The following is a 27,299-nucleotide window of genomic DNA, read 5'->3' on the forward strand; positions in this document are numbered from 1 at the left end:
CTCCGCGGGCGGCCGAGTGACCTTTTCGAGCTTTTCAAGCGATACTGGTCTTTTAATAAATGTAGATAAAGTTTAAAACTATTTCACACTGAAAGTGCTCGCCGCACCGCTGTGAATCGGCCCCTAAACAGTGTCGGTAACACACATCTACCTACAGTGTCCGACTTGGTCGAAACGAATCAAAGAGACTAAAACTTTAGTGCTCGCAAAACAAGTGGCCCAATCTGACATTACAAAATTGCGATTTGCGCAGGTCAATGCAGTCATACACTTCGTGTTTTGTTTTGCTGGCACTATACCTACATAGCTGGTAACAGACAACGTAACGCAAAACCTACGGAGGAAAGCAAGTAGAGGTGTACCAATTTTTGCATTACGTTGTGGAGATAAAGGTCAATGTAACTTTTAACTTTTAGATTCTCGCTTCGGTTAGTTTCGACTGTCAATGTGAATCGGCCTTTATACCATATAGGGATTGCAAATAAATACTATATACGTCGATAGGTGGAAGTCCTATTATAAAATAAAACAAACTCGATCAGTCGTAAAATGTATTTTCAGCTTTATTTTTCATCATACCTGTCTATTGGAATGGTGAATGAGTCACAATACAAAATTAAGATCCCAGAATTTGGCACTCACAAACATCGATCAAAACAATGCATTTGAGATTCTGTGCTTAAAAAATAAATGCTTTTTCGATGCAAGACATCGATTGGACGAATATTTATATAAACAATTATTTACATTCAACCTTTCTGCAAATGACTTCACATATTATTTTGGACACAATCATTGTGTATAATGAGCTCCTTCTTCAAACATTATTTAAACTATATTTATACATAAAATCGTTTGTGATAAAATAAACATGCCAATTCTCCTAACCTACAAATTATATTATTAGTAATCTCCTATTTAATTATTGATATGATAGTAAAATATTAAATAAAATATTGTCAAATTGGAAATAAAATATATTTGCTAACTTTGAAATATAAATCTTTAACATAAACAATAATTCGTGCCGACAGGCCATCGGTCTCACCCTGTTCAAAACAAAGCAAAGTTAGAAATATAATACATAATTTTATTTTAAAACTTAAAAGCGTCTCTGTATCACTGAGGTTGTGAAAATGCAATAAAAATCCTAAGATCCATTCCACTTCTTGGCAATAAATAAGAAGACTTATTCATATCATTTATAAAAGAAAAAGAAATGTAGGTATGCTGTTAGATCACATAAATAAAATAGTATCCAAATATCTAAGTCGGATTTCAATCTTCAATCTATCGGTAATCTGTTGACAAGTTCCTAAGCAATAGGTGTTGTTATTTGTCAAAAATTATATCTTGACAAATAACAACGTTAGTAACTTATTGGAAAACTATAGATAGATAGATTGAATTTGAAACCAGTTGGATTGCTACACATAAAACAGTGAAACAGATCCCAAGATTGAAAAATATAGTAGTGAGGGGAAGACACACTGAACAGACACTATACGTGTAGAATAGGTATTAAAAATATTATAATATTATGGATCTACCTCAGCGCTACATTAATACTTAAATAAACATATATTTAAAATAACATTGGTACTGATTTTGAGCGCAAAAAAATTTTAGAGCATTCGCATTCTCTTCTTACTATGTAATATACTATGAAAACGACAAACATAGCTTGACAGTTTTAAGTTTAATTTAGAGCCGTCAAACCTCGTGACTTTAGCTGCCAGTCGCGAGCGTATGGTTTAAATTTCTAGTGTGCACTAAAATTTAGAGACTTTAAATGTAAAATTCATGTTCCGTCCTTTTTAGCAATATTAAAAAGAAGAGGATGCAGATACTCTAAATTTAGTTTAGCAATAAACAACAGAATCAGCGTCATTATTTCTATATAATAACACGTTTTTTATACTTATTCGTTGTGGAAGGGCTTAAAATATAATCTATTGAGTCTGGAAGTTCAGAATAAAAAAATAATACCTATTCAAACCCTAAGTACTATGTTAGAAACGATATGCACTATATCATTAAAATTGTTTACTACAGCCTATAACTTTTAAAATGACACAAGTTCACCATAATTATTTCAGAAATCAAGGCAAAATATGATGTGAAAAATCTTTAAAATGCAGTAGTTAAAAAATATGGATGGCCCGCAAACGTGACCGTGCATTTTAAAATCGTAGATATCTGTCTGTAACATTAAACCGAATTTGGTGAAATTTGGCACAGGTCTTGCTTGCATCCCGGAAACGGACAGGCTATTTTTATCCCGAAAAGTCAGAGCCTTCCCACGGGATTTTTAAGAACCTTAATCCACACGGACGAAGTCACAGATATCATCTATTTACTAATAAACAACTATTTACTCGGTTTCTTTATCAAAATTCCCATTTTTTTTTCATAAAATTTATCATACTTAGCAACATAATAAAGACAGAAAATCTATCTACAAAGATTTTCTGACATAACGCACATTTTAATTGAGGAACATAAATATGGGGAATTAAAATAAGGGACAGTTAAAATAAAGCCTTAGCTAAAATCCTATACAACAAGGTATATTAATAAAAATAAGCTCTGAAGAAAAGATGGTATATCAATTGTGAACTGGCAACATGTCTTATTCTCGATTTTTTTCAACTTCATATTAATTTGTAGCTGCAATTACAGTTACTACTAGCTTGGAAGAAAAATTTGAAAAAGCATGTACACATAGTGTTGTTTCCCCTGCACTAAATCCTTCATCATGTAAAGTTGTTAAAATTGAGATAGTAGCGGTTGCCAGTTTACAGTCGATATGTGGCAATACACAGGCAGTTAGAGTCAAGTTAATCAAGTCGTACTAGGACAAAACAGCTGCTTAATAAAAATAAAAACTGTTTCCACTAATCAAATGAATCCTTCTACTTTCGAACGTTTTGTTCCTGTGTGTATTGAGCCACAGACAATAACGCATCCGTATAAACATATTATGCTATCCATCTACTGATTCAACAAATATTAAATTCTTGCTAAGATCTGTTAATCTATTGATGATGATGTAGGTAGGTACCATAAGTAAAAATATACATAAGTATAGTAAAAAAAATATGACAGCAATTTACGCAAAAAAGTTACGAAAACCTGTAAGTATTATAATAATCTCAATGTGTTAAAATCCAATCGTCATGGATAGGGAGTATTTTTAGATTAAAATTTAATCATTTTTTAAAAACTGCCATCTACTGAGTAAAAAGCGATATTTTCATAAGTAAAGATAAATTATCATAAGTTAAAACAGTTCATAATTTTGTTATTACTAAAATCATTTACTGGTTACTGGAAAGGTAGGTACTGTAAGACAACATAAATTCGATCTTAATATTATATCAGTAATATTAATTAACGATTGTATTTTTTGTTGTATTTTTGGAAAATTTATAAAAATATCAGAATAAAAAAAATTGTGACTTTGATTGAGTGAAACTATGTATCAAATCCATGTCGTAGCCACCGAATGTAACTTCGACATAGAATATAGAGGGACAATCTATCATTACATACAATTAATTTCGTTAAAATGGTCATCAACTTACGACTAAGTAAACTTCAAAATATGTATAGTACTATTCACGAACGAAGTCCCTTTTGGCAGACGTTTTATGTATTAAAAATACATGAATCGACAGTTTTTTTCCATGTTTACGATTACATTCAAAATACTGTAACTCGATTTATTCAATTAACAAGTAATTTAATATTATCACTTATGGGTTATTACTTGATAAACTACGGTAAATCGAATATTAGGTAAAATATTAAATATCATCCGCCTATCATCTGTTTATCGATCTATTGTGAAATATATTCGATTTAATGCATTACATCGAAAATAATAACCGATATGGAAATATTATATCGATTAGGAAAATTCTTGAATAATTCGATATTCAAGTACCACTTAAAGATCTCAAGAATGCTAAAAGGTACTTTGTACAGGAACACCACTATAGCAAAAACATATCTCACTCTACAACACGTCAGACACAATCCTAAGTTTGAGCAACGTTTAAGATAAACTTATTACAGCGCATGTATTGTCAACAATTCACAGGACCTTCCGTGTCAATACAATCTAGTAGATATAAAATTTCAGATATAGGAATAAGAAAGTAAATCTTTTTAACTAACGACAGAAGGAAGACTGTTATGGTCTATCGTTGTCGATCCTGCAAACAAAAAAAAACTAGTATAAAATTCTATCCATTATGATTCACTAACGGCCGATATTAGTACCTAATAATTAATCAGTCGATATCTTACTTACGGCCAAAATTTATAATAAATCTTTCCGTAATCTGTTAATAAGTTACTTAGCAACGGTAATATTGCTGGTAATTCTTGACAAATAACAACGTTGCAAAGTAACTTATCGACAGATTACATATATTTATTACTATTGATTTTGACGATAAGTAAGTTATTGACCGATTACGGATAGATTGACGTTGTTAAGTGTCAAAAAAGCCATAATTTTTTTGGCAAGTAATAACGTTGCTGGTAACCTATCGACAGATTAAGGATTGATTATTTATTGATGTCGGCTGTAAAATAACATTTTCAATGGGACTAAGTTGCAGTTAGGTCAAAAAAGAAAACACTGGGTTTGTTATTGTTAGTGCAAGATTAAGTGGTGTAGGGCAAAATATAAGTCTTGCAAGTCGTCGCCGACTAGAAGATACCAGGACTTGTCTTGTATAAACCAGTGCAGTGTTCGTGTACGGGCCCAAGTATCTAATGTAGTCCAGTATACAGCGGGACAGGGCGCGTGGTGGAATCGGACTCGTCGCGCACAGGCGTGTGTAGTGTCTCACCTCAGAGGGCTTGCGGGGGCGTGGACTAGCTGCCGGGAAGCTGCTGGCGGCGCGCCTGCCACTTGAAGTCCACCTGCATGAGCCACTGCTGGGAGCGCGCGCGTGAGCACGGCCGCAGCACCGGCTTCCACACGTCCGACGACTCGGGCTTGTCGAGGCACATGCCCGTGTTTGTGTGCTTTATTGTTCGCGCCTGTACAAACAAAAATGGTATATCAATCCTCTGGCGATTGATAACCACCACACCAAAGACACTGAAAGTTACCATGCGCAACCTGGGTAAGCCTCGGGCACCAAAAAAGCTAATGCCACTGAGGAGAAATTTTCTGAAGCCGGCCTGGGTGTACAAAAGATGATGACACAACTTTTAACCAGGATACAACACAATTAATTTAACTATGCCCATAAATTAGAAATGAAATACGACATTTACCTTAGTATCGTAGGTCCATTCCTGGTTGCCACGCATTCCATGGCAGCGGATGAGTTTGATAGGTCCGCGGGGATGCGCCGCGTCGAGGCAATTGTCGTCTGACATTATCTGTTTGCGCTTCGTGTATGCGAAAACCTGGTTGCCGCCCATACCGTGGCAATACCCCATACCGAGAGGCTGGCCTGCCTTACCGCCGAGTGTATCAAGACAGTTAGACGTCTCTGCGTTACGAATCTGAAAAGATAAGGGACTACAAAACTATCCTCCGTCGGCTTACAGGTCATTACAAGCTTCATCAATTCAGCGATACCTAGATACCCTTTAACCAGCGATCACGACACTAGGGCCGATTCTCTACAACACAATCTCGTAAACTAAACTAAAATGACACGTCTAAATCTATTGCTATCCCTGTCATAATGTTGCTTGCGAAAAAGGATAGCACTAGATTTAGTTTACTTTAGAGATTTTGTACAAGAGAATCGGCCCCATTGTCAAGATTTCTAAAAATCTGTACCTAAAATTCGGTAAATCAGTTAATATAATTTTATGAAACATCGCCAAGCGCAGACGTTGAGCTTACAGTTTTCAAGATTGGTAGAATCAGGCATTACTTTGCGGAAGTCCCTGATTCAACAAGAAAATAAATTATTTATCTATAATCTGCCAGAACCAGATAAGGATAAGTATGGTCGGATATGGATGCAATTATCTGATAGAATTGTTACATATTTCTGTCACTAATCTCTAATGGCATCACTAACAACTGTAATCAAAAATAATTCACGGAGCTTTAAAAATTTACCAGAAAAGCCACGCTATGTAATTAATATAATAATGTAAATAGAAAAAGAGAATCTATCACGTTCAAGTAAAGGGTAATTAATGTTTAGAGTAATCAACGTACCTCTCCAAGATAATAGTACTCCAATGGCATTTGGCTTTCAGGATAAATGTTCTCGAGGTACCATCTGAAGCTCTTACATTTGAGGCGTTCTCGCATCGCCTTTCGCTCGGAGACGTCACCCACGGGCACGTTCAACGCGCCTGAACAGCACAATAAATTTAGTATGCATGTCAAATATTTGGACAAATATTTTTTAATCTAAGAACTATTCAAACAGTTTATTAAATATTTGGCAAAATTGTCTGAGTATTGAAAGCGTTCTTCAGCGTATCTTTTGCATATTTCTTAATTATCTAATATCTATTTTGATGTTTTGAGAATGAAAGTTTTATAGCTGAATCGGGTAAAAAAGGTGTTTTTCCAGAAAAAATTTCTGTATCTATAAAACAAAGAAATAACGTCATATATCAGCAAGCAATTTTTATGTTTAGCAAATAATTGAGACTCTTCAAACAAAAACCTTAAAGAAGTGTGTGAATGAACTGGATTAAAAAGAATGAATTGTTATTATAGTTATTAAACAATGGGATTAATGGGAAGCGTTATTTAATAATGGTTATGTTATTGATTTTATGATTTTGCGGCCACATTTCCCATAACAAAAAGCTACTGGTTTAAATAGCAAAGACGATAAAAACCAACAAATTACAAATGTTAGCTCATCCTCCAAGTTAGTTGTATAAGATCTAAAATGGCGGGACTTAATAATCATGCTGCCTTTTTCTGCAGAAAACAGTATGAAAAAGATAGCATATCAAGTTTTGTCCAGTATAACAGAATTAGCATTAATATCCTATTTAGACTTGGATGTTATTAACGAACAATGTTGTATCACTACATTTTCTATACATTATTTTAGTTCAGATTTTTGTAGATATAGACACAAAGAGCTCTACTTTCCCACTCTGTATTTCTTGAACAATAATTTACTTTGTCCAAAACTTATTAAAACACAAATAATATATATTCATAATACAATTATAACGTATATACTATATATGTGAAAATGTTAATACTATTCAAATAATATTTACATAAATAGCAATAAAATTATGATAAGTAACAATATATTATAAAATATATATATTTGTTTATTATTTAATCATCTCTTCAACAAGAACGATATAAGATCAGTTTCAATAAAGATGCCTGGTATCATTTTTCAGCCATAAAAGATGATAAAGAAGGTACCATTTATGCTGGCGAACAAAATGGTGAATTGCACGAATTTACAGGAGCAAAAAACTGAATGATAGCTGTTGAAACTTTACTATAATCTTATACCAATTTGATCAAAATCTCCAAATTAGGACTCAGTTTTAGCATAGTTTCAGGCAGTTTGCTTGGAAAGTAGTTCAAGTTTAGTGATCGATATCATGAATGTTGGGCTCCATTGCAGCGCAGTTTTAGGCTATTTCGCTTGGAAATCGATTCAGATGTGTGTCATATCTGGAGTAAAGAAAATAAAATGTTTTGATCAGAAGTATAGGTAATTACACCGCTTTGTTCGCCAGCACCTTAAACATTATATTGCGGTAAAACATTTCGTAAATAATCTTACAGCAAGATCCAGCTAAGTACAGTATATTTGGCCAGATGCCTAGTTTTAATTTACTCCACGTCGTTAAAGGTCAACTTTATACATTTATAGGTCAATTGACACAGGCATCTTGAGTCTATCGCGTATTTAGGCGGCCGCATTTGGAATGCAAAATTTTTTGCATGACGGCTTGCAACTGAGATAGCTCGAGAGGCCCGACAAACTTAGGTTGAACCTACTGAAAAATCTCATCTCTGGAATTTCCGATAAAAATAATGCTGATTGATTTGTTTTCGAAATCAAATTGTAGCCTGGGGTATATTTTTTGTATATGGCAGATCTAAAAGTAATATTCAAAAAAATCACTGCAAAATTGGATAAAAATACTTGTAGATTTGACTAATAAGTTAAGAGAAATTATACACATGAATGGCCCATAATTCTGTCCAGTGTTCGTTAGTCGTTCGTTTAGTTACTCGATCTTCAACTACGAGTATGATCTCATCCCACTAAGCCCGAATGTTTATATATAAATATATTATATATAAACTTTTTTATTATTTATATTATATATAACTATATAACTATATTAAATATAATATAAAAAGTTAGAAGCAACGGAGGTAGTGTCTAATCCGCCGCGCATTGTTTCGTCAGTCAACCCTTTATCCGCAGGCTGTAATTATGAGCAGTACAACCATATACCCATACGCGGACACAGTCTGTCGAGTCTTTCAAGTGACATTAACGTAAGTATCGCCTGGGCAGATTTAAACTTTCATGATGATCTGTTTACACACTTTCATATACATGCAGACCACCTAAATACGCTCCAAGCCGGTTGCTCATTGACGAGCTGTAACCGTATAGATAAATTAACGAGGTTCTTGTATATACACGATGTCTACAAATCATGGTAAACGTTTGCGAGCTGGGCTGCCAGCACTTGAAATTTGAACGCCCTCTGGTACGCCAATTGCCGGCTAGCTTGCGAACAGTATAGGTATAGTACGCAACAGTTCGAGATGGCAATCGGGTTATGAGGCGGGGGGACACCCCGCGCACCCGCACGTCACCAGCGCTCGCCCGCGCCGGGTTAGCGCGGGGGCTGTGCAGGTGTGCGGGGTGTTCCCTTCCCGATTACCATTGCAATTTGCAACCTGTCGCGTACTATATAATAACAAACAAGCTATATACCCGGTACGATTTACCCTTAAATTTAGGACTGAAATCGTACTTTTGACATGACATTTGACACAGAGCAAATATGCCGAGTGAGTTCTCAGAATGTATGCACTATAAGTAACAGTAGCGATACGGTTACGGTTACGACTCGCCAGTGAGTACCCGGCCTGGGCCGACACACAAGCGGAAGCGTTAAGGACCTGGGTTAATATTGTAGTAGAAATGCTTCCAGTCGTCAAGCCAGACCTCGGCGAGGCGAGCATTGTTGTGGTTGACGACACGGCCCGTGCCACCGGGGAAGGAGTAGGGCGTGGTCTTGCGGAACACGTGCCCCACGTGCGAGCACGGCGCGATCTCCAGCGTGCCGCCGCACATCCACACCTGCCCACCCCCGAGTGTTACACTTGCTATGGCAATAATTCTGGCCCATATCACTTGGTCACGAGACCCTACCTACGGAGGCGCGGGCCGCCGGTGGCTCCATATCCATTTCGATCTCATAAGAGAAAGAGAGAGAGAGATATAAGAAATAAGAGTTTACGTGATAGAAAGAGAGGCAATTGTCATTTGTTTTTAGATCACAGTGTTGTGCGAGCTGAATGATTTTGCTGAGTAAGTATTCTGTACATTTAAGGTAAGTATCTCCTATTAAATATTCTTTCCAATCGTCAAATTACTCTACTACAGGTTCGGAGAACTTATCTTGGTAAATAATATATATTATCCAGCATCTTACATACACTAACAACCACTCTAAGTAGAGACAAAAATTCTGTTTTGCTTGAGGTATTTTAACCAGAAAGATTGCTTGATTAAGACATAAATAACATGATAATTGAGGTTTACTAAGTAACTACTACTATCAATTATATACACATCTGAAATGTAAACGGACTTTCCCAATTGCAATGTTTCATTTCATCAGTAACTATTAGTCATCTTGTATTAGCAGGAAAATATTTATACTATATTCAAGGTTAATAAATCGTAAAACAATATATTTTATGGACCTGAAGATTGCCATCGCAAGCGATTTGAACGATTTTTTATACCACTATAGGTATAATAATTTGGTATATAAGCTGTTACAACACAAAATTACATTAATAGGTTATCTCGAAAATAGATATCCGGGAATACTGTAAGCAATGAGCAATCGAGTTCTAAGAAAATTGCGTTGCGTTTTTCTTAGATCTTGATTGCAGTATAGGTAAGTATAATTGGTTAATGAATTAATATACTATGGCAAATACGAAATTGTAGGTAAATAATTAATATCCGATTAGTATACATCTGAAAACAATTCGATACGGCCATTCATTTCCACAGTTGAACAAATATTCTGTTAATATGCAATACAAGTACCATGTATGAAAAAAATAAACACAAATTAGTTTTCTCTAAACATAATGAGCATGTATGAAAAATACATACATACATAATTGTATTTGTGACTATTATCACTACCCATATTATAAATGCGAAAGTGTGTTCGTTTGTTGGTTTATTGGTTTGTTGGTTTGTCCATAAATATATTTTTATTCAAGTAAACTAAAAGTGCTTTTGAATCGTCAACTAGTTTAACCGTTCCTACCGAGAAGACCTTCATTCACGTCGCAACGGAGCAACGGATTGATGTGATTTTTTGCATGGTTAATTAGAATAGAATAGAATTGAATGTTTTTTATTCATGTAAACTTTTTACAAGTGCTTATTGTTATTATAGTTTAAGACCAGGGAGAGTTACACTTTTTAGTCTACTTTTTATCCTGGAAAATCAAAGAGTTCCCACAGGATTTCTAAAAACCTAAATCCATGCGAAGTCGCGGGCATCAGATACTTGAATATAAACACGATTTTTGCTATATATTATGGTTAATATATACACTTCTACTATAGATATGAATAACCATATCGCCAAAAATATATCAGAATCAAAGGTTACATAATTGGGTTAATTTTCACACAAGCTACACACAAAACATGACCGATTAGTTGCATATAAATACGATAAACGAACTGAGACAATATATATTTTGTGTAGGTTTATATGTTTCCCATATTTATTCTATTAAGCCATGATGAGTTGTGACAGAAATATTTAGAAATATATTAATGAGTAGGTAAGTAGGTGTTAATTTAGACAATACATAACAATGTGTACTTATTTTAGGAATCAGGGAGACTCATTTTTTATACCATTACCCAGTTAGTTCCTATTAAAAAATATATAATGAAAGTTAATTTGAACATTTGAAAAAATTATTCCATCAATACTTTCATAAATAAATCTGCCATCTCATATAAAAAGAATTGCTGTGGATGATCACTCAAGTTCATATTCTCCTCTCAAAATCTAATACTTCATTGCTTCTGCATTGAGAAGAAGCTAAGTGAAATGGAATTAAAATCAACAGAATAGGGCAAAATAATCAGAAAATAAGAGGTCATTTACATCATAGTGCCACGGTACGTTTTTAGTCTAATCTCGCTGCAGCAATAATTTGTATCGTAACAACGCGTTTAACGGGCATAATTAATAATAAACCATATATACAGACCTTTGTCGATAAATCATTTAGCAACGTTCTTTTTGTCAAAAATTGTATGATCTTTTATGACAAATAACAATGTTGCTAAGTAACTTATCGACAGATTCTAGATAGAGTGGTTATAATTAATAATTATATTCCATCTTTTTACTGGTAAACTACCAGTAAAAAGATGGAATATATTGTTACCGTGTCTACCGTGAACGACACTATAGAATGTAAATATATGGCGAGAAATAAAAACACAAAATGAAGGCACACTACTAAAAAAACACACACGACAAAACAAAAATAGAATTAAAAAAAGTTAGTAAAAAGGGCATGCGTAAGCTGCTCCAAATACATTATGTATTGTCGATGTGTTAGTCCTATCTCACCCACTCTCTAAAATCGTGAAAGAGAGAGGACTAATCTTTCTGATACACCGATGAATTTGGAATACGAAGGAAATACGAATGCAGCCGCAATGGTTAATGGTTGTTAGGAAGCCGACGTTTATTAAATTATTTATTAATAATGTTAATGACAGGCGCAAAAATCATCAGATGAGGTTAATTGGTTATCCCAAGCCACAACAAAACTTTATTACTGTGCCACGATTGCTAAAGTTTTGCAAAATATTTTTGGTTTTTGGAACACTCGGTGGAAAGAACGCTTAAGAAATTTAAGCCATTTTCGTCAATGCGCTAGGAAATACCATGTTATTTCTGTATCACCTCTGATTGGCCAACTCTGTCACAATGGCTAAAATATACTGTCGCAGTCAAAATACATAAATTCAGCCAATTACAACAATTGAAATTATAGCAATGATTGATGCAGCTTATCACAATCGACCAGCGCAGCGAGGCAAGTTGAAACGAAACTGTTTACATTTTGATTCTATTCGTCTATCCACCATATCCACCGAATGTCCTGTTTATATCTGTCCCGAGTTAAAACGCAAAACTTTAGCAAATCCAGCACTACAGTCCAACATCGAACCTGGGTTCATGGCGTAATAGAACTCTCCCCACTCGTCCATCCACACTTCGGCCACGCGGGCCGCGTTGTGGAGCACCACGTTTTGGACCCCGCCGGGGAAGGAGTACGGCGACTTGTCCCGGAACACGTGGCCCACGTGCGAGCACGGAACGATCTCAAGCCGACCGCCGCACTGCCATACCTTTACCCCAATCTCATTTTTAGCACCCGATTTCAAATAAACTTACCCATTTTACGACCATTTGTGGTAACGTAATAGAAATAGAAGGATTTTTTATTCAAATAAACTTTTACTTTTTGAATCGTCAAACGGTCAAATGCATCTACCACAGGTTCGCAATGCCTTTACTACTAAGAAGAATCAGCAAGAAACTCGGCGGTTCCTCTTTTCAAGCATTCGAGTTTCTTGCTGGTTTCAAATAAATTGTAAAATTACTGGTCTTATTGGTGTTTTAGCCATAAGACAATTTTTTTTATATCCAATTTATATGGAAAATACTTAGGTTTGATTGACGCATTCATAGCCTCAAACTATAAGGGCCTGGTTTCTGAAAAAACTCGGATATGCCTAATTCTGGTAAAGGGTTTTGATTCTTTGCGTATGGCAAAAATTTCAACTATAGGTCCTTGATTGAGACGTCACGTGGTAGGATGCGGGTTATGTCAGAATTACATTACAGCGACGTTGAATTCCTTCATTTTTACGTCAATTGAAACCTCCTGCAACCCCGCCCACTACGCACGAAGCATCTCAGCGAAACGATATACGTATCTACCCATAAAAACTTTGATTGATAAATTTCGTAGCCCTTCTTATAAACCCTAATCGAAATAATTACGTTATCCATTTTTATTTATAAGGAATTGTAGCAAGTATACGATACCCGGAAGCTCATTTCGAGGTTTTCTCCGCCCCAGATGTCCATGCCCTGGTCATACGAGCCGATCTTGTAGAAGTAGTCCTTATCGATGGCGAACAGTCCACCCGCCATCGTGGGCGTGCGGAGAGGCGCTGTTCGGTCTCCCCCACGTCGAGACATTTCGCGTTCTGGCACTCGATACCTTCAGAAAAACATATTGGAAAAATTTTAGACTGTTTTAATAAAATCCTATCATTCATAAAATATGTACACTGTACAGCTGTGGCCCTACCGCGGTTGTTTGACAGCTACAATGTCACGATCGCAATCATCTCTGATTGGTTAATGCTCGCTCACTATTGGCCACAATGCATTGTTGCAACAAGAATCGCACAAATTCAGCCAATCAGAACAATTGAGATTGTAATAATGATTGATGCAGGTTTTAGACAATCGCCCTACTGAGTGATTCGAACTCAGTGATCAACACTTGATGATAGCCACCGAGCTCATTTGACATTGATTGGTTGGTTCTATAATCTACATTGCTGCTTCAGTGATACCTATTATTAACTGAGTTAGCGAATCACCAGGCAGATGATTTCTACCATCAGGAAAGTCACAGTCAAGGGCTAACTTGGATCAGAATAAAAAAAAGGTCACTATGTTGTTGAGGCATTTTGCGTTCTGGCATTCCATACTTTCAGAGGGTATAACGGATTTTGAGACAGTTTTGAAAATCCTATCGTGCATGAAATACCTATCTACACTGTAGGTACAGGTGTCTCGCATTCGATACTTTCAGAGGGCTTATCAGATTTTGAGGCTGTTTTAAAAACCTATCGTTCATGCAAAATCTCACTGTACAAGTCACAATGTAGTTAAGGCATTTCGCGTCCTGGCACTTGATACTTTTAGGTGGCATAAAGGATTTTAGCCCGTTTAAAAAAAATGCTGTCGTTCATGAAATATGTACGAGTACACTGCACACTACAATGTCGTTGAGGCATTCCGCGCCCTGGCGTTCGATTTTTTCAGCGGGCATGACACATTTTGAGACTGTTTTAAACGAATCTATCGTTTATTAAATTTTTGTATAGGTCACAATGTTGTATCTAGACACGAACCGCTTTAAACCGTCCGTTTTGACATGTTACTGTCCCGAATCTCCACATTCAAGAACAAGTCCAGAATAATCCCAAAAAGCGTTTTATAAACGTCCTATAATTTGTGCCGTAAACAACTCTAATTTGGTAATAACACCATGATGGCCTCAATTATAGAAAATACTAAAAATATTTGTATTAATAAAATATTTAAGTAATTTCCGACAACTCACGCAAAAATACCTATTTCTTTTCGTAAGTACTAGGTAAGTATATTTAACGCGATAATTGTTTTTGGTGCAAGTGGAATTTGTGTTAATCAATCAATTGTTACAACATTAATAAATCAAGCCGATTTTGATCGTCTAATTAATGTTGTATCTTTATTACGAAACATGGTTCGACAAGAGATCCCATTAGAAGATTCGTTTTTATCGCGTTTGGCTTTTAATTTGGGTAGATATAAAACACTGATAGCTCAGACAAATAGAGTAGAATAATTACTTTTACGGTAAATTTTTGGTTCAAATGTCTATGTAATATTATCGGTTATATTGGGCTGCTTTTTAAGCTTGTATAATTTTATTTTATTTTTTATTTTATTTATTAAATTAACTAATAAAGGCAGTGTTGATTCTAGAAATAAGTTCAAGGGGATTTTTCATAAAATATGTTAAGGAAATGCTGCTTTAAGGGTGGCTTCATATTTGCTGTAGCGTGCCACGCGGAGAAAGTGCGGCTGCAACGCTGCGGCTGCGCTGCTTTGTTAATCCATATAACTAAAAACGCGGGACTGTAGCGCTACACTCGCGCTGCGGCAGCGCGTCAGTTCATCGATCGAAATTATATGGATTTACAAAGCAGCGCGGCCGCAGCGCTGCAGCCTCGTCGCCTCCGCGCGGCCATCTTGCGGCAAATTTGAAGTAGACCTTTTGATTAGTGTAAAGGCAAATAGGTAGTAAGTTTTAATAAGTCACAACAATGGATCTTCAGAGGATGAACTAATTTATTTTCATGATGTAATAATGTGTTAGGTACACAATTAAATGTTTTTTTTATTACCTATATAATACGTTATTGTTTATCACTAGATGTCATGTCGCATCGTCATTCGTCGGAAACGTTTGTCTCCAACTAGGACGATAGTTGACAGCCGTTTTGTTTTGAATTGAAGCTATGAAAGCGTTATCAACGGAACTAGGTATCTGCACGTTACAATGAAGCTTAGGGGAAAGTATCTCATTAAAATGTTGCAACAGTCGACTGCACTTATATATTTTGTACTTAACAAGCGATATACATAAGTATAGAAGTTCGAAATCAGTAGACACAAAACATAAAACTACTATATAAAGCCCACGACTTTCTCCGCCTGGATTTGAGATGTAGAAAAATCCCGTGGTAACTCTATGATTTCTGGGGTAAAAAGCGTCCTATGTCTATCTGCAGGATCATCACGCTATCTGTACCAAACAGATGCCCGCGACTTTTTTTTTTTAAATTTATTTATCACCAACAACTTCCATACATAAAAGACCGCACATTTAAATACATACAATAAACAGTATGGTTGTCAATTACAGGTGAAACTTTACTTATAAACTAACATGCACTAACTTAACAGATTAAGAGTACAGATTAACTTAATAACAGACAGCCTTAATAACGTACAGAGTAACTTGACAGATTAACAGTAGGTAAAAATAAAAAATAAAATAGTTAAGTATGTACAGGAATTTAAATTTTACTTTAACCACGTGTGTTCAGTCGACCAACTAGATTCTTAATACATGACGTGAAAAAATTATCACATCATCTTTTAAAAATCTGATTGGTTGATTAAACACGGCATCTCTTTGCTCCGCTTAAGTGGAGACCGGGCCTGATACATACAGGATATAACCAGGACGCTAGCAAAAACGAAGACAGAGAAGAAGGTTTTAGGTTTTTAAGAATCCTGAGGGAACTATTTGATTTTCCGGGACAAAAAGCAGCGTATATCGAATGTTCATCCATGGGATGCAAACTACCCCTTATATTGAATTTCGTTAAAACTGGTTAGGTACCTACGAGGATGGGCCGTTAAAGCTAGCTGATAGACAGACACACTTTCGCATTTATAATATTAGTAGGTATGGATTAGTTTTGAAATACTATTTTTTTTGACTTCCAATATTGGTCCTGCGGTTGTTATTGTAAAAGTCAAACTGAATAAAATTGCCTTATCATAGAAACTACTGACTATAATTCATTTGGTATAACAATAATTTTCGTTTATAAACTCTTTCACAGTATCTACGAATAGCTACTTATAAAATTATCTGTGATGGGAACCGATTGTCTATCGATCGTAATAGGTGATTGCTATAATATTTTCTAGGTATAAATATGTTAGCGCTATCAACGATAATAGCTGTTGTGTACACACTTACCTACATGATAATTGTTGTAACTTGTAATTGACGATCTCTATCTCACCTATTTAATCAGGTAGTTACACTCATAAGTATATTTGTTTTTGTATTCCCTATTTCCTTCCATGTAATTCTTATTTTACACAAAACTTAATATCGTCCCCACTAAATCTCTACATTATTAAAAAAAATATTCGATTAAAAAAAATCATTACCCATATGCATCATAAATGTGAAAGTATATTTGTTGGTTTGTACTGCCAAACCCGTTCCAGGTTAGCCCGCATCCGTCTTAAATTACATCATCACTTACCATCAGGTGAGATTGCAGTCAAAGACTAACTTGTATCTGATTTTAAAAAAAAAAATTCACGTCGCAACGGAGCAACGGATCGACGTAATTTTTGCTGAGCATATTATATGGCTAAGCTAAGCCCTACCATACACATTTCAACACTGCTCAAATTCCACTACTCAGCTCATGAACACAACAATTTTAGCATGGCTATACAGTTACAGGCCTGGAGAGTGCCATAGGCTACTTTTTATCCCGGAAAATTAAATTTTTCCCCAGTATTTTTAAAAATCCAACCACGCGGTCGAAGTCGCAAGCATCAAATATTTCCTTGCGATTGCTGCAATAAATTTTGAATGTGACAGACGTCCGACTATGATTCATTCTAATGATTTCTCAATCCCCGTTCACCTTTCAGCCTCTCAACTCTAAGCGCTAACTTCTAGTGACCTTCGTTGCTTTTTTTAGACGTAACCCTAACCAATACATGAAGTGTATAGATAGATGTTGTATAGAACATCTATTGTGATCCGATGCTTGTAATTGACCATCTTCTTCACCGTGTATAGGGTTGTCAATTGCATGCAAGTTATGGCAATCTATGTCTATAAAAGGAAAAGCTGACTGACTGACTGACTGATCTTTCGAAGCACAGCTCAAACTACTGGACGGATCGGGCTGAAATTTTGCATGCAGATAGCTATTATTATGTAGGCATCCGCTAAGAAAGGATTTTTGAAAATTCAACCCCTAAGGGGGTAAAATAGGGGCTTGAAAATTGTGTAGTCCACGCGGACGAAGTCGCGAGCATAAGCTAGTATATATAAAAAAGCTGACTGACTGACTGATCTATCAACGCACAGCTCAATCTACTGGACGGATCAGGCTGAAATTTGGCATGCAGATAGCTATTAGGACGTAGACATCCGCTAAGAAAGGATTTTTGAAAATTCAAGCCCTAAGGGGGTAATATAGGAGTTTAGGTCGGGGGCATAAGCTAGTAAATAAAATACCTATTAAGTTCTTCACAGATAGGTACTTGAACCGAGAATGCCAAATGCATATTCTATAAAAGACAAACATATGCAGAATACTTTCCCGATTAGTTGGCTTACAATAACAATTATCCGGTCTAACAATCGTAAGCGAACCATACAGCATAGCTATTATCAGCAAAATAAAATCAGTGTAGGTAAATACCTTTCCGCTTATCTGACACACCTTTATCATGGTTATCTAATATAAAAAAACCGGTCAATCGCAAGTCGGATTCGCACACGAAGGGTTCCGTACCATCATACATGATCAGGTACTTTTTGATTATTTATATTTTCATGGCAGCCATTTTGAAATTTTTATTGTTTATTGTTATACAGCCGTACTCAGAGTCGCTTAATCGTTACTTAAGTTTAGTTAAAACGAGACAGAGCTATATCTCTCGCATAAATCTGTCTCGTTTTTACTCAATCTTAAGTAACGATTAGCGACTCTAAGTACGGCTGACAGCGGCAATAGAAATACATATTCTATGATCAACTCTCTACCTATTACGACAGACGCAACGCGGTGAGCGCTAGCTCAGGGTCCCGTTGGCACCCTATCGGTACGGAACCCAATAAAGAAGCATATCGTTTAGTTTAATTGATTCAATAATTATCTCAACAAAATCAGTTTAGATCACTCCGTAATTGAGTTTAATCCGATAAATTCGAGGAAAATCGGTACTCTGTCTTTTATTAATAAATGATATCACTAATTTGTCATTACATAAAGAAATTAAAATCCACGCTTATATGCAAAATCAGCCCATTTTAAGGATTAAGTGATTAGCCGCTGATATACTCTACTCTCTATCTATCTATTCGGTCTAATTCTTTATGGTTATTAAAAGATTCTGCTGATTCAGTTATCTATAAACTATATTCTATCCGCGGAAAGAAGATAGTATATCGCGTTCTCCGTTACGTAATCCTATACAAATGATAGAGATAAAAATATCAGTGGGTGCTAACTATTTTGAGTCACCAACCAATCACAAACGACACTATGTTTTCAAATTGAATTTCGAATGTTATATGCATGGTATTACATATCTGAATCGAGATCAGCCCCCCTATTATCTAAGAAAAACGTATTCATCCGTCGCTCTATTGCGATGTGATTGAAGGACAAACCATTAAACAAACAAACTTTCGCAATTATAATATGGGTAGTGATGTGATGTGTGACGTTCGTTGAATTGGGTTAACATCATAGTGACATCATTAGTAGGCATAGTACGCGACAGGTCGAGACGACAATCGAGGTATGAGGAACGCCCCGCACACCCGCACGTCACCCGCGCTATTCCGCACCGGGTACGGCCCGGTAAGATTCTTAATAGATAATGTGAAAAAATTAACACATCATCTTTTAAAAATCTGATTGGTCGTCTGAACACATCTCCTCTCCGCTCCGCTTAGGAGGATACCGGGCCTTAGCGCGGGGGCTGTGCGGATGTGCGGGGCGTCCCCGCCCCGATTGCAATCTCGACCTGTCACGTACTATATATAAGTACGTAGATTTAAAAAATCCCTAATATTGTCCGCAATTTCTAACGTCACCCGGACGTGGACCCACGCCACGGCCTCGGAGGCGTGCGGACTAACCAGTAGTTCAACAACTCCACCCATCCCAACGTCATCCTAAGCCGTGGTCCGAACCTCACAGGAGGCACCCTTAGGAGGATGTTGCCCTCCGACCTCTCAAATTATTTCTTCGAGCCCCATGGGCTCACCCCCTGGTGACGCTGTAGCGGCCAGTAGGGCCTACGCAGCATAGTCAATCCGAAACAACACAAAAAAACCCTAACACTATGGTAGATGAATACGGAGGCAAGGTTAGGGCGCGATTGTTACGCGAGATTGTTTTGCTTGCATAACCCCCGCGTCCCATTGTTCTGGCCTGCGATACGCGTTGGCAACGCCCGCGCCATGTAGTTCAAGTACAACGAGTAAAACGATGCCAATGCGATTTATTATATAACAGACTTCCGAGGAAATTGTTTGATGAAAATTAAATAAGTTAAGCTGTGATAGCCTAGTGGTTAGGACGTCCGTCTTCTAATCAGAGGTCGGCGGTTCGATCCCGTGCACTCACCTCTTACTTTTCGGAGTTATGTGCGTTGGACGGTGAAGGAGAACATCGTGAGGAAACCTGCGTGTCTGAAAGTTCTCCATAATGTTCTCAAAGGTGTGACGTCTTCCAATCCGCACATGGCCAGCGTGGTAGAGTATGGCCAAACCCTTCTCACTCTGAGAGGAGACCCGTGGTCTGTAGTGAGCCGGTGATGGGTAAGCCTAAGCTAAGTCAGAGTGTGCTCTATAGAACTCACCCAAAGTATCGTGTATAAACTAAAGGGGGTATGGATTGAATAAAAACTGCCTTGCCCATCTTAGACTGCATCATCACTTACCACCAGGTGAGATTGCAGTCAAGTGCTACTTGTCGCTGAAAAAAAAACTTCAAAAACTCACCATCTGAAGTTCAATTTCCAGTTGAAGCCGCCCCAAGTCATGTCTGAAGCCTGGATGTACTCGAAGGTAGTGTCCGATATGACGTCGATGATGGGGCACACCACGGTGCTCCTGTCTTCCACTATCCGCGCCAGGAGTGGTTCCAACCAGCCCTCTAGAGAATCAAATAACCAATCAAAGACCAAGGGCGAATAACGACGGGGGATTGAAGTAAAGCTTATAAATAAGCGTAAATTGAATTGAATCGAATTGAATTCTATAAGTTGTTTATGACAAATTTCACCCATCTCTGTAGAAGTCAGCTTTTCCGTTTATATAATTAGACTAGCTTAATTCCGCGACTCCATCCGCGTGGACTACACAAATTTCAAACCCCTATATTCTACCCCTTTAAAGGTTGAATTTTCAAAAGTCCTTTTTAACGTCTACGTCAGCTATCTCTTTTATAAAGGCACTTTTTCACCACATAATCGTCGGGCCTACGCATAACGTGTCCGTACCATCTTTGGAGCCTTGATTCCGATATTTTGTCTGTTATGGGTGAAACTTTAAAGCTTTAAAGCTTTCAATCTGCATGCTAAATTTCAGCCCGATCCGTCCAGTAGTTTAGAGCTGTGCGATGATAGATCAATCAGTCGGTCAGTTAGTCAGCTTTTCCTTTTATATGTATAGAAGATAAGATATGATGAAAATAATTACCTGTGCATTCACAATGTGCGTCCAAAAATGTGATAACGTCGCCCTTGACGTGTTTAGCGCCTAACAACCGCGCTCGGATCAAGCCGGAACGGTTCTCCGTCCGGAAGAGATGCGTAGGAACCGGTAATGTCTTTATGTAGTCTTCTAGCTTCTTGCCCAAGTGATCTAATCAGAGAAAGTTTGATCTATAAATATTATTGAAATGAAATGAAATGAAATGAAATCATTTAATTTTTGCTACATGTGAGTAGTAAATGATCGTACATATATAGATGGTCCTTTCACATTTTGCCATTTATGTATGGCGTGCAAAATATGTGGTACTTACAATAAAAATAAATTTAAGAAAAGAACAAATAGAAATGACCACGACAGAAAAACTTTAAAAACTTATAGTTACATTATCAAAACGTCATAATTCAAAGTAATAATAATTTATGTCAAATCCCACAGTCATCCAAAAAATCTTTAACACTATAGAATTAATTGGTTAATTAAATAGTCAAACAATTTTTTCTTAAATTTAGACATTGGTAGACTTTTAATGTTGTCAGATAGTTTATTATACAAAGTGACAGCCATACAATAAGAATTGCGGGAACATATCTCTAGTCTTCGCCCTGGTATTTTTAATTTAAGTTTATGTCGGCGGCGTCCGTTATCAGGCTTCATATCAAATAAATGCACATGTTTCTTTACAAATAGACATGTTTCAAATATATATAAACATGGCAAGGGTAATATCTTTTTTTTTTTAAACAAAGGCTGACACGGAGCTATTATATCCGCGCCACACAATGATCTGATGCATTTTTTTTGTACTCTGAAAGCATTTACGATATCGACAGAGTTACTCCATAGTATTAGTCCATAACGCAGTATAGAAGCAACATAACCATGATAAGCAGTTGTAGCTGCTTCTTCAGAGACTGTATTTCGGAGTCGATATAATGCATATACAAACCTATTAAGTTTTTTACAAATTATTTGTATTTGTTCCTTCCAATTACAATATTTATCAATTGTAACCCCCAAAAAAGTTGCCGACGGCACCACTTTTATTTTTTCATTATTATAATTAATGTTAAGGTTAAGGGATGAGCTGTTATAGGTCTGAAATTCAACTATTTTGGTTTTTTTTAAGTTAACGCAAAGGTTATTTAGATCGAGCCAATGAATAATCTTATTTAGTGCAACATTGATGTCTTGTTCAAGTTCATCTTTTAACTTACTTTCAATTATTAATGTAATGTCATCAGCAAAGAGAATTGTGTCATTTTCAACCGTGTCTGGCAAGTCATTTATATAGAGCAAAAACAGCAGAGGCCCCAAGATACTTCCCTGGGGGACTCCCGATTTGACCTCTTTATATAACGATCTATGAATAGATTTATGTTTATTTTGTATGGTCGTAATTTCAACACATTGTTGTCGTCTATGGAGATAGCTCTTTAGCCAGTCGTAGCCAGCACCTCGTATACCATATTTATAAAGTTTTTCAAGAAGAATCTCATGGCTGACACAGTCAAAAGCTTTGGACATATCCAGTAGTATAGCAGCAACTGCTCTTTGTTTGTTGAATGCACTATTTATCTTTTTAATTAAATCAAAGCATGCTAATGTAGTTGAGCAATTTTTTTGGAATCCGTACTGGTTTGCTTTTAGAATCTTGTTTTTATCAATGAAGTCGTTTATTTTGTCAAGCATTACTTTTTCGAGAATTTTTGAAATAATTGGTATAAGAGTTATAGGTCGGTAATTATTCATCTCATTTTTTGCATCCTTTTTATGTATCGGTTTAACAATAGAATACTTTAATTTTTCAGGAAAAGTACCATCTTGAAAAGATAGATTTATTATGTGGCATAATGGCCCTGTTATTGTTGGTGCACAAGTTTTTAAAATCTTCGTTGTAATGCTATCATAACCTGTAGAGTTTGTATTTTTAAGGTTCTTTATCACTTTATACAGGTCATATTCAATAATTCGTATTCGTAGAACTAGGTTGACGGTTCAAACTTCAAATCCCGCCCGCCTCTCCAACTAAGAGTCAAGCTTGTGCTAGGAGTAGGTACGACGATAGTGCAATGGGTGGGGTTTGAACCGGCAACCTTTCGGTTTTCAGTCCGCTCCTTTAAGCGCTGAGCTATCGAGGCTCAAGATCTAAATTTATTAAAAAGAACAAGGGAGAACACAAAAAAGTGGTCTGAAAGTTTTGTCTAACAACATTTGAAAACCATAAGTTCTCTGAGTTCACATTTCAAACTAAGAAATAACGGAGAAAGCTCGTGATTATTTTCACTAAAAACTAGAATACCTTTTTCACTAGCATCATCCACGAGTATGATTTCCTTGAGCAGCGGGCGCGGTGATCTGTTGATGGTACTCCATATGGTCCTGAGGAGGGTGGTCCACGCCTCGTTGTGGAACACTATAACTACACTCGTTGTTGGCAAGAGTTGCGGGTACTGCTTGTCTTTACACCTAAAGTAAGGAGGTCATAGATGTATGTATTTGTCCATGTCAAACTTATGTTATGCCGCTCTCTCTGTTACGTAATCCCATACAAACGATAGAGACAAAAATCTCAGTGGGGGCTAACCATTTTGAGATACCAACCAACCAATTTTTTTATTTGCTTTTTAATGTAATGTGGAACTTAACTTACTTTAAAACATCCATTATCTAACTAGCTTATGCTCGCGACTTCGTGCGCGTGGACTACACGAATTTTAAGCCCCCCCCCCCCCCTGTGGTCACCCCCTTAGGGGTTTCAAAAATCCTTTCTTAGTGGATGCCTACGGCATAATAGCGATATGCAGATCGGCCATAATAGCTTTATGGCCAAATTTCAGCCGATCGGTCCAGTATTTTAACTAAGCTGTGTTGATAGATCAGTCAGTCAGTCCCCTTTTCCTTTTATATATTTAGATATTTATTGAAAATAAAAAACTGCTATTTTTATAATTACTGGCACTTGAACTGTAATTAAAATATGATTACTAATCAATTAACTTCTGCACAGCTAATACCACTATTTACTGTTAGGTACAATAATGTTTAGGAATTTTAAAAGTATGACTAAAATTAATTACTGATAATAATAGTTTGTTATCTAGTTATAATAATTTAAAGTGGTTCAAATAACTCATTGTTGTTTTGAACACACTTCATACTTGAAAGTTATTACAGTTTATTACTTCTGCATGGTAGTCATAACCGGTTTTATAGCTCAACTAGCTGATGCCCGGGACTTTGGGACTTTTTTTTTAAATCCCGTGAGCGCTCTTTAATTTTCCGTCATAAAAAGTAGCCTGTGTTACTTTCCAGGTCTTTGCAAAAAATAACACAGATCCGTTGCGCCATTGTAGCGTGATTGAAAAAAAAAAACAATAAACCAACAAAGAAACACACTTTTGCATTAATAATATGATGAAAGAAATCCAAGAAATTAATAAAAGTGATGAAAAAAGTACTTTTGAATCTTAGCACGAAAATATAAACTGTGAAGTAATCGGATTTTAAGATAGAGCAAAACATTGCCTCTCACACCTATAAAGTTAACGCTTTTAAACATTCTTGATGCTTACTTTATTGCAATGCTTAGTACCCAGAAGATTTGTTAAATGTGTTAAAAATGACAAATTTTATCCTGTCTGCTTTTCTAAGCAGCTTAGCATTAATAAGTATTGCAGGTTTAAATTCTTTTGTTCTAGGACACAACAGAATAGAAAATAGCTTACTTTTCAAATCTGACATCAGTGAGAGATCTGTTTAGTGAGATCATGTCGCTGGCCAATAAGTTGAACTGGTTCTCTTGGAATTTGTCCAACATCAGCTTCTCTTGTTCTATTGGAATGTTTACAGCCTTGCCTGAAAGCACAACTCGAGTTATTATCCGCAAACAAATGCATATCATCATCATGATCAACCCATCACTGGCTCACTACAGAGCATGGGTCTCCTCTCAGTATGAGAAAGGTTTTGGCCATAGTCTACCACACTGGCCAAGTGCTGATTGGCAGACTTCAAACATTTTGAGAACATTATGGAGAACTCCCAGGCATGCAGGTTTCCTCACGTTGTTTTCCTTCACCATTAAAGCAAGTAATATTTAATAACTTAAATAATCTAAGAAAAAGTTCATAATAACGAAAAAATGGGTCAGAATACATATTAATTAAAAACATACCCATTTCCCCAGGTGAACCCCCCACAGGTTTCACAAATGGAGCAGGGGACCACCTCTTGAGCCGAGATCTGGGATAGGGTGGCAGCATCACACCATCTTCTCCAACATTGTGCTCTATCTCATTCTCCTCAATATTTGTGTCCTCATCATCTATGTCCTTCTTTAATGCTGCTGCAATCGCAGCTTTTTTACCTCCTACTACTTCAATAGTCTGCCAAAAAGTTGTAACTTAAAATAACCTCTCTGGACAAAGTTATTAATTGTCAAATTTTTGAAGAAAAATATCTTTGGTTCTACTCAGTTGGAGATTTTCAAGCAGAGGCAGATTAGACTACTCTAAGGTGCTTTTTAGTAGTTTTTAGAATATAAAGTTTTAAAGATGCAATATTAAATTGCAACTTGTCAACAATTTTCACAACATCTCACTTTATAGTTCATAAACAAAACTTTTAATACAGCGCTCAAAAGAAAGAATTTATCAAGCTAAAATACACTAATTATGTAGTACAGCACATGTAAACACATTATTATTTTACAATGTGTATTAATTATATTTTAAATTTGGTTATTCTACTTAGAATACTACTATCAAGTGCAAAAAGTCTGCATAACACTTTTAAAAAAGTAGATCACAAAAAAAATTATACATAATTCTAATAAATTCTTCTAATCAGACTAAACTATAAGATAAAAATCCTTACCTTTACAGGAGCATAGTCACTATTAACATTTTTACTTTTACTGCAGTCCCATCCTTCACCAAAACAGTCTGAGTAAAAGGTCAAGAGTGCAACATCTACTAATAACCACACTAAGGATGTGAGAAGAATTATACGACATGTGTGTATCCTTATCTTGCTTCTAAACATATTAGCTGAATACAAGACCGCTGAACAAACTTATTTTCACTGCCACATGTCAATTATACAGAATTGACCTTAGACTCTGCAACAAAGTTCTAATAAAAGTAATTCGTTCGCGAAACCTACGGCGAATTCTTACTTCTGACATTTAAAATATTTTTATCTCGTAGCATTGAAATTTACATTTGCATTTAAACTGAATGAAATCATAATAAGTTTAGGCACGATTATAAAGTAGGCTCCCGGATTCCACCTTGGATCTATAATAAGTTCTACGTACAAATTAAAATTAGCCGAAGAAATATTACCTAACAAAACCAATGTCTCCAGTCTCGTGTTTCTTGTTACTTAATTATTTATTATTTCTAATGACTAATTAATCAATTATTCGATAAAAAGGCTAGCGGTCGACAATCTATACGCGCACGTACCTATACGTCAATAAGTGATACGTCAATCAAACTTTCTACTCTAGTTTCTCTCTGCTCCAGTGCTGACAGTAAGCAATCAACCATAGAGATAGTATACATTCATCTAAGCATGCAATCAACACTTAATCAAAAAGTCACGAATCTATACCTACTAAAGCTGAAAGTTCCGCTATCCGGCTTCGGCTTTAGTAGGTATAGATTCGTGCAAAAAGTACCTACCATAAATACTCAGAGTCTCAGACTAAGGATCTAGGAGACTTGGCGTCAAAATATACTTTAGTTATAACTTTTTTTTTTTTTAAATGAAAATATAAAACTTAAAGCTAGCCTTATCTAATTAGGTACTATACAAATCATGCCCGCGTGGAATGGTGCCAAGAATACTGGATTTCCGCACTGGACAGCCAGGCTGATCCGTTGCGCAAAAAATGGATGAGGCTATTAATCGCGGTGAAATG

At 36.2% G+C, this 27,299-nt stretch overlaps 1 protein-coding gene across 3 annotated transcripts; it reads right to left on the reverse strand.

Moving 5' to 3' along the window:
- Positions 1–537: 537 nt before the first annotated feature.
- Pgant5 (polypeptide N-acetylgalactosaminyltransferase 5) lies at positions 538–26,867 on the reverse strand. 3 transcript variants are annotated; one of them, XM_034978614.2, is made up of 13 exons: positions 26,719–26,867; positions 26,249–26,492; positions 25,548–25,758; positions 25,099–25,228; positions 23,673–23,839; positions 21,356–21,520; positions 20,657–20,810; positions 13,351–13,528; positions 9,131–9,311; positions 6,206–6,345; positions 5,299–5,532; positions 4,866–5,058; positions 538–4,220 (listed from the first exon to the last, which is right to left on the reverse strand). In XM_034978614.2, exons 2-12 carry the CDS (start codon positions 26,414–26,416, stop codon positions 4,891–4,893), a joined length of 1,896 nt encoding a protein of 631 aa, XP_034834505.1. In that variant the 5' UTR covers positions 26,417–26,492; positions 26,719–26,867; the 3' UTR covers positions 538–4,220; positions 4,866–4,890. The 3 variants fall into 3 exon arrangements, with proteins under 3 accessions (XP_034834505.1, XP_034834503.1, XP_069361015.1); XM_034978612.2 differs by lacking the exon at positions 9,131–9,311 and adding an exon at positions 12,467–12,647; XM_069504914.1 differs by lacking the exon at positions 9,131–9,311 and adding an exon at positions 12,467–12,647 and having other exon boundaries at positions 26,249–26,490; positions 26,724–26,856.
- Positions 26,868–27,299: the final 432 nt, after the last annotated feature.

Source organism: Maniola hyperantus, chromosome 19 (assembly GCF_902806685.2).
Source record: "Maniola hyperantus chromosome 19, iAphHyp1.2, whole genome shotgun sequence".
In the NCBI taxonomy this organism is placed as follows: Eukaryota; Metazoa; Arthropoda; class Insecta; order Lepidoptera; family Nymphalidae; genus Maniola; species Maniola hyperantus.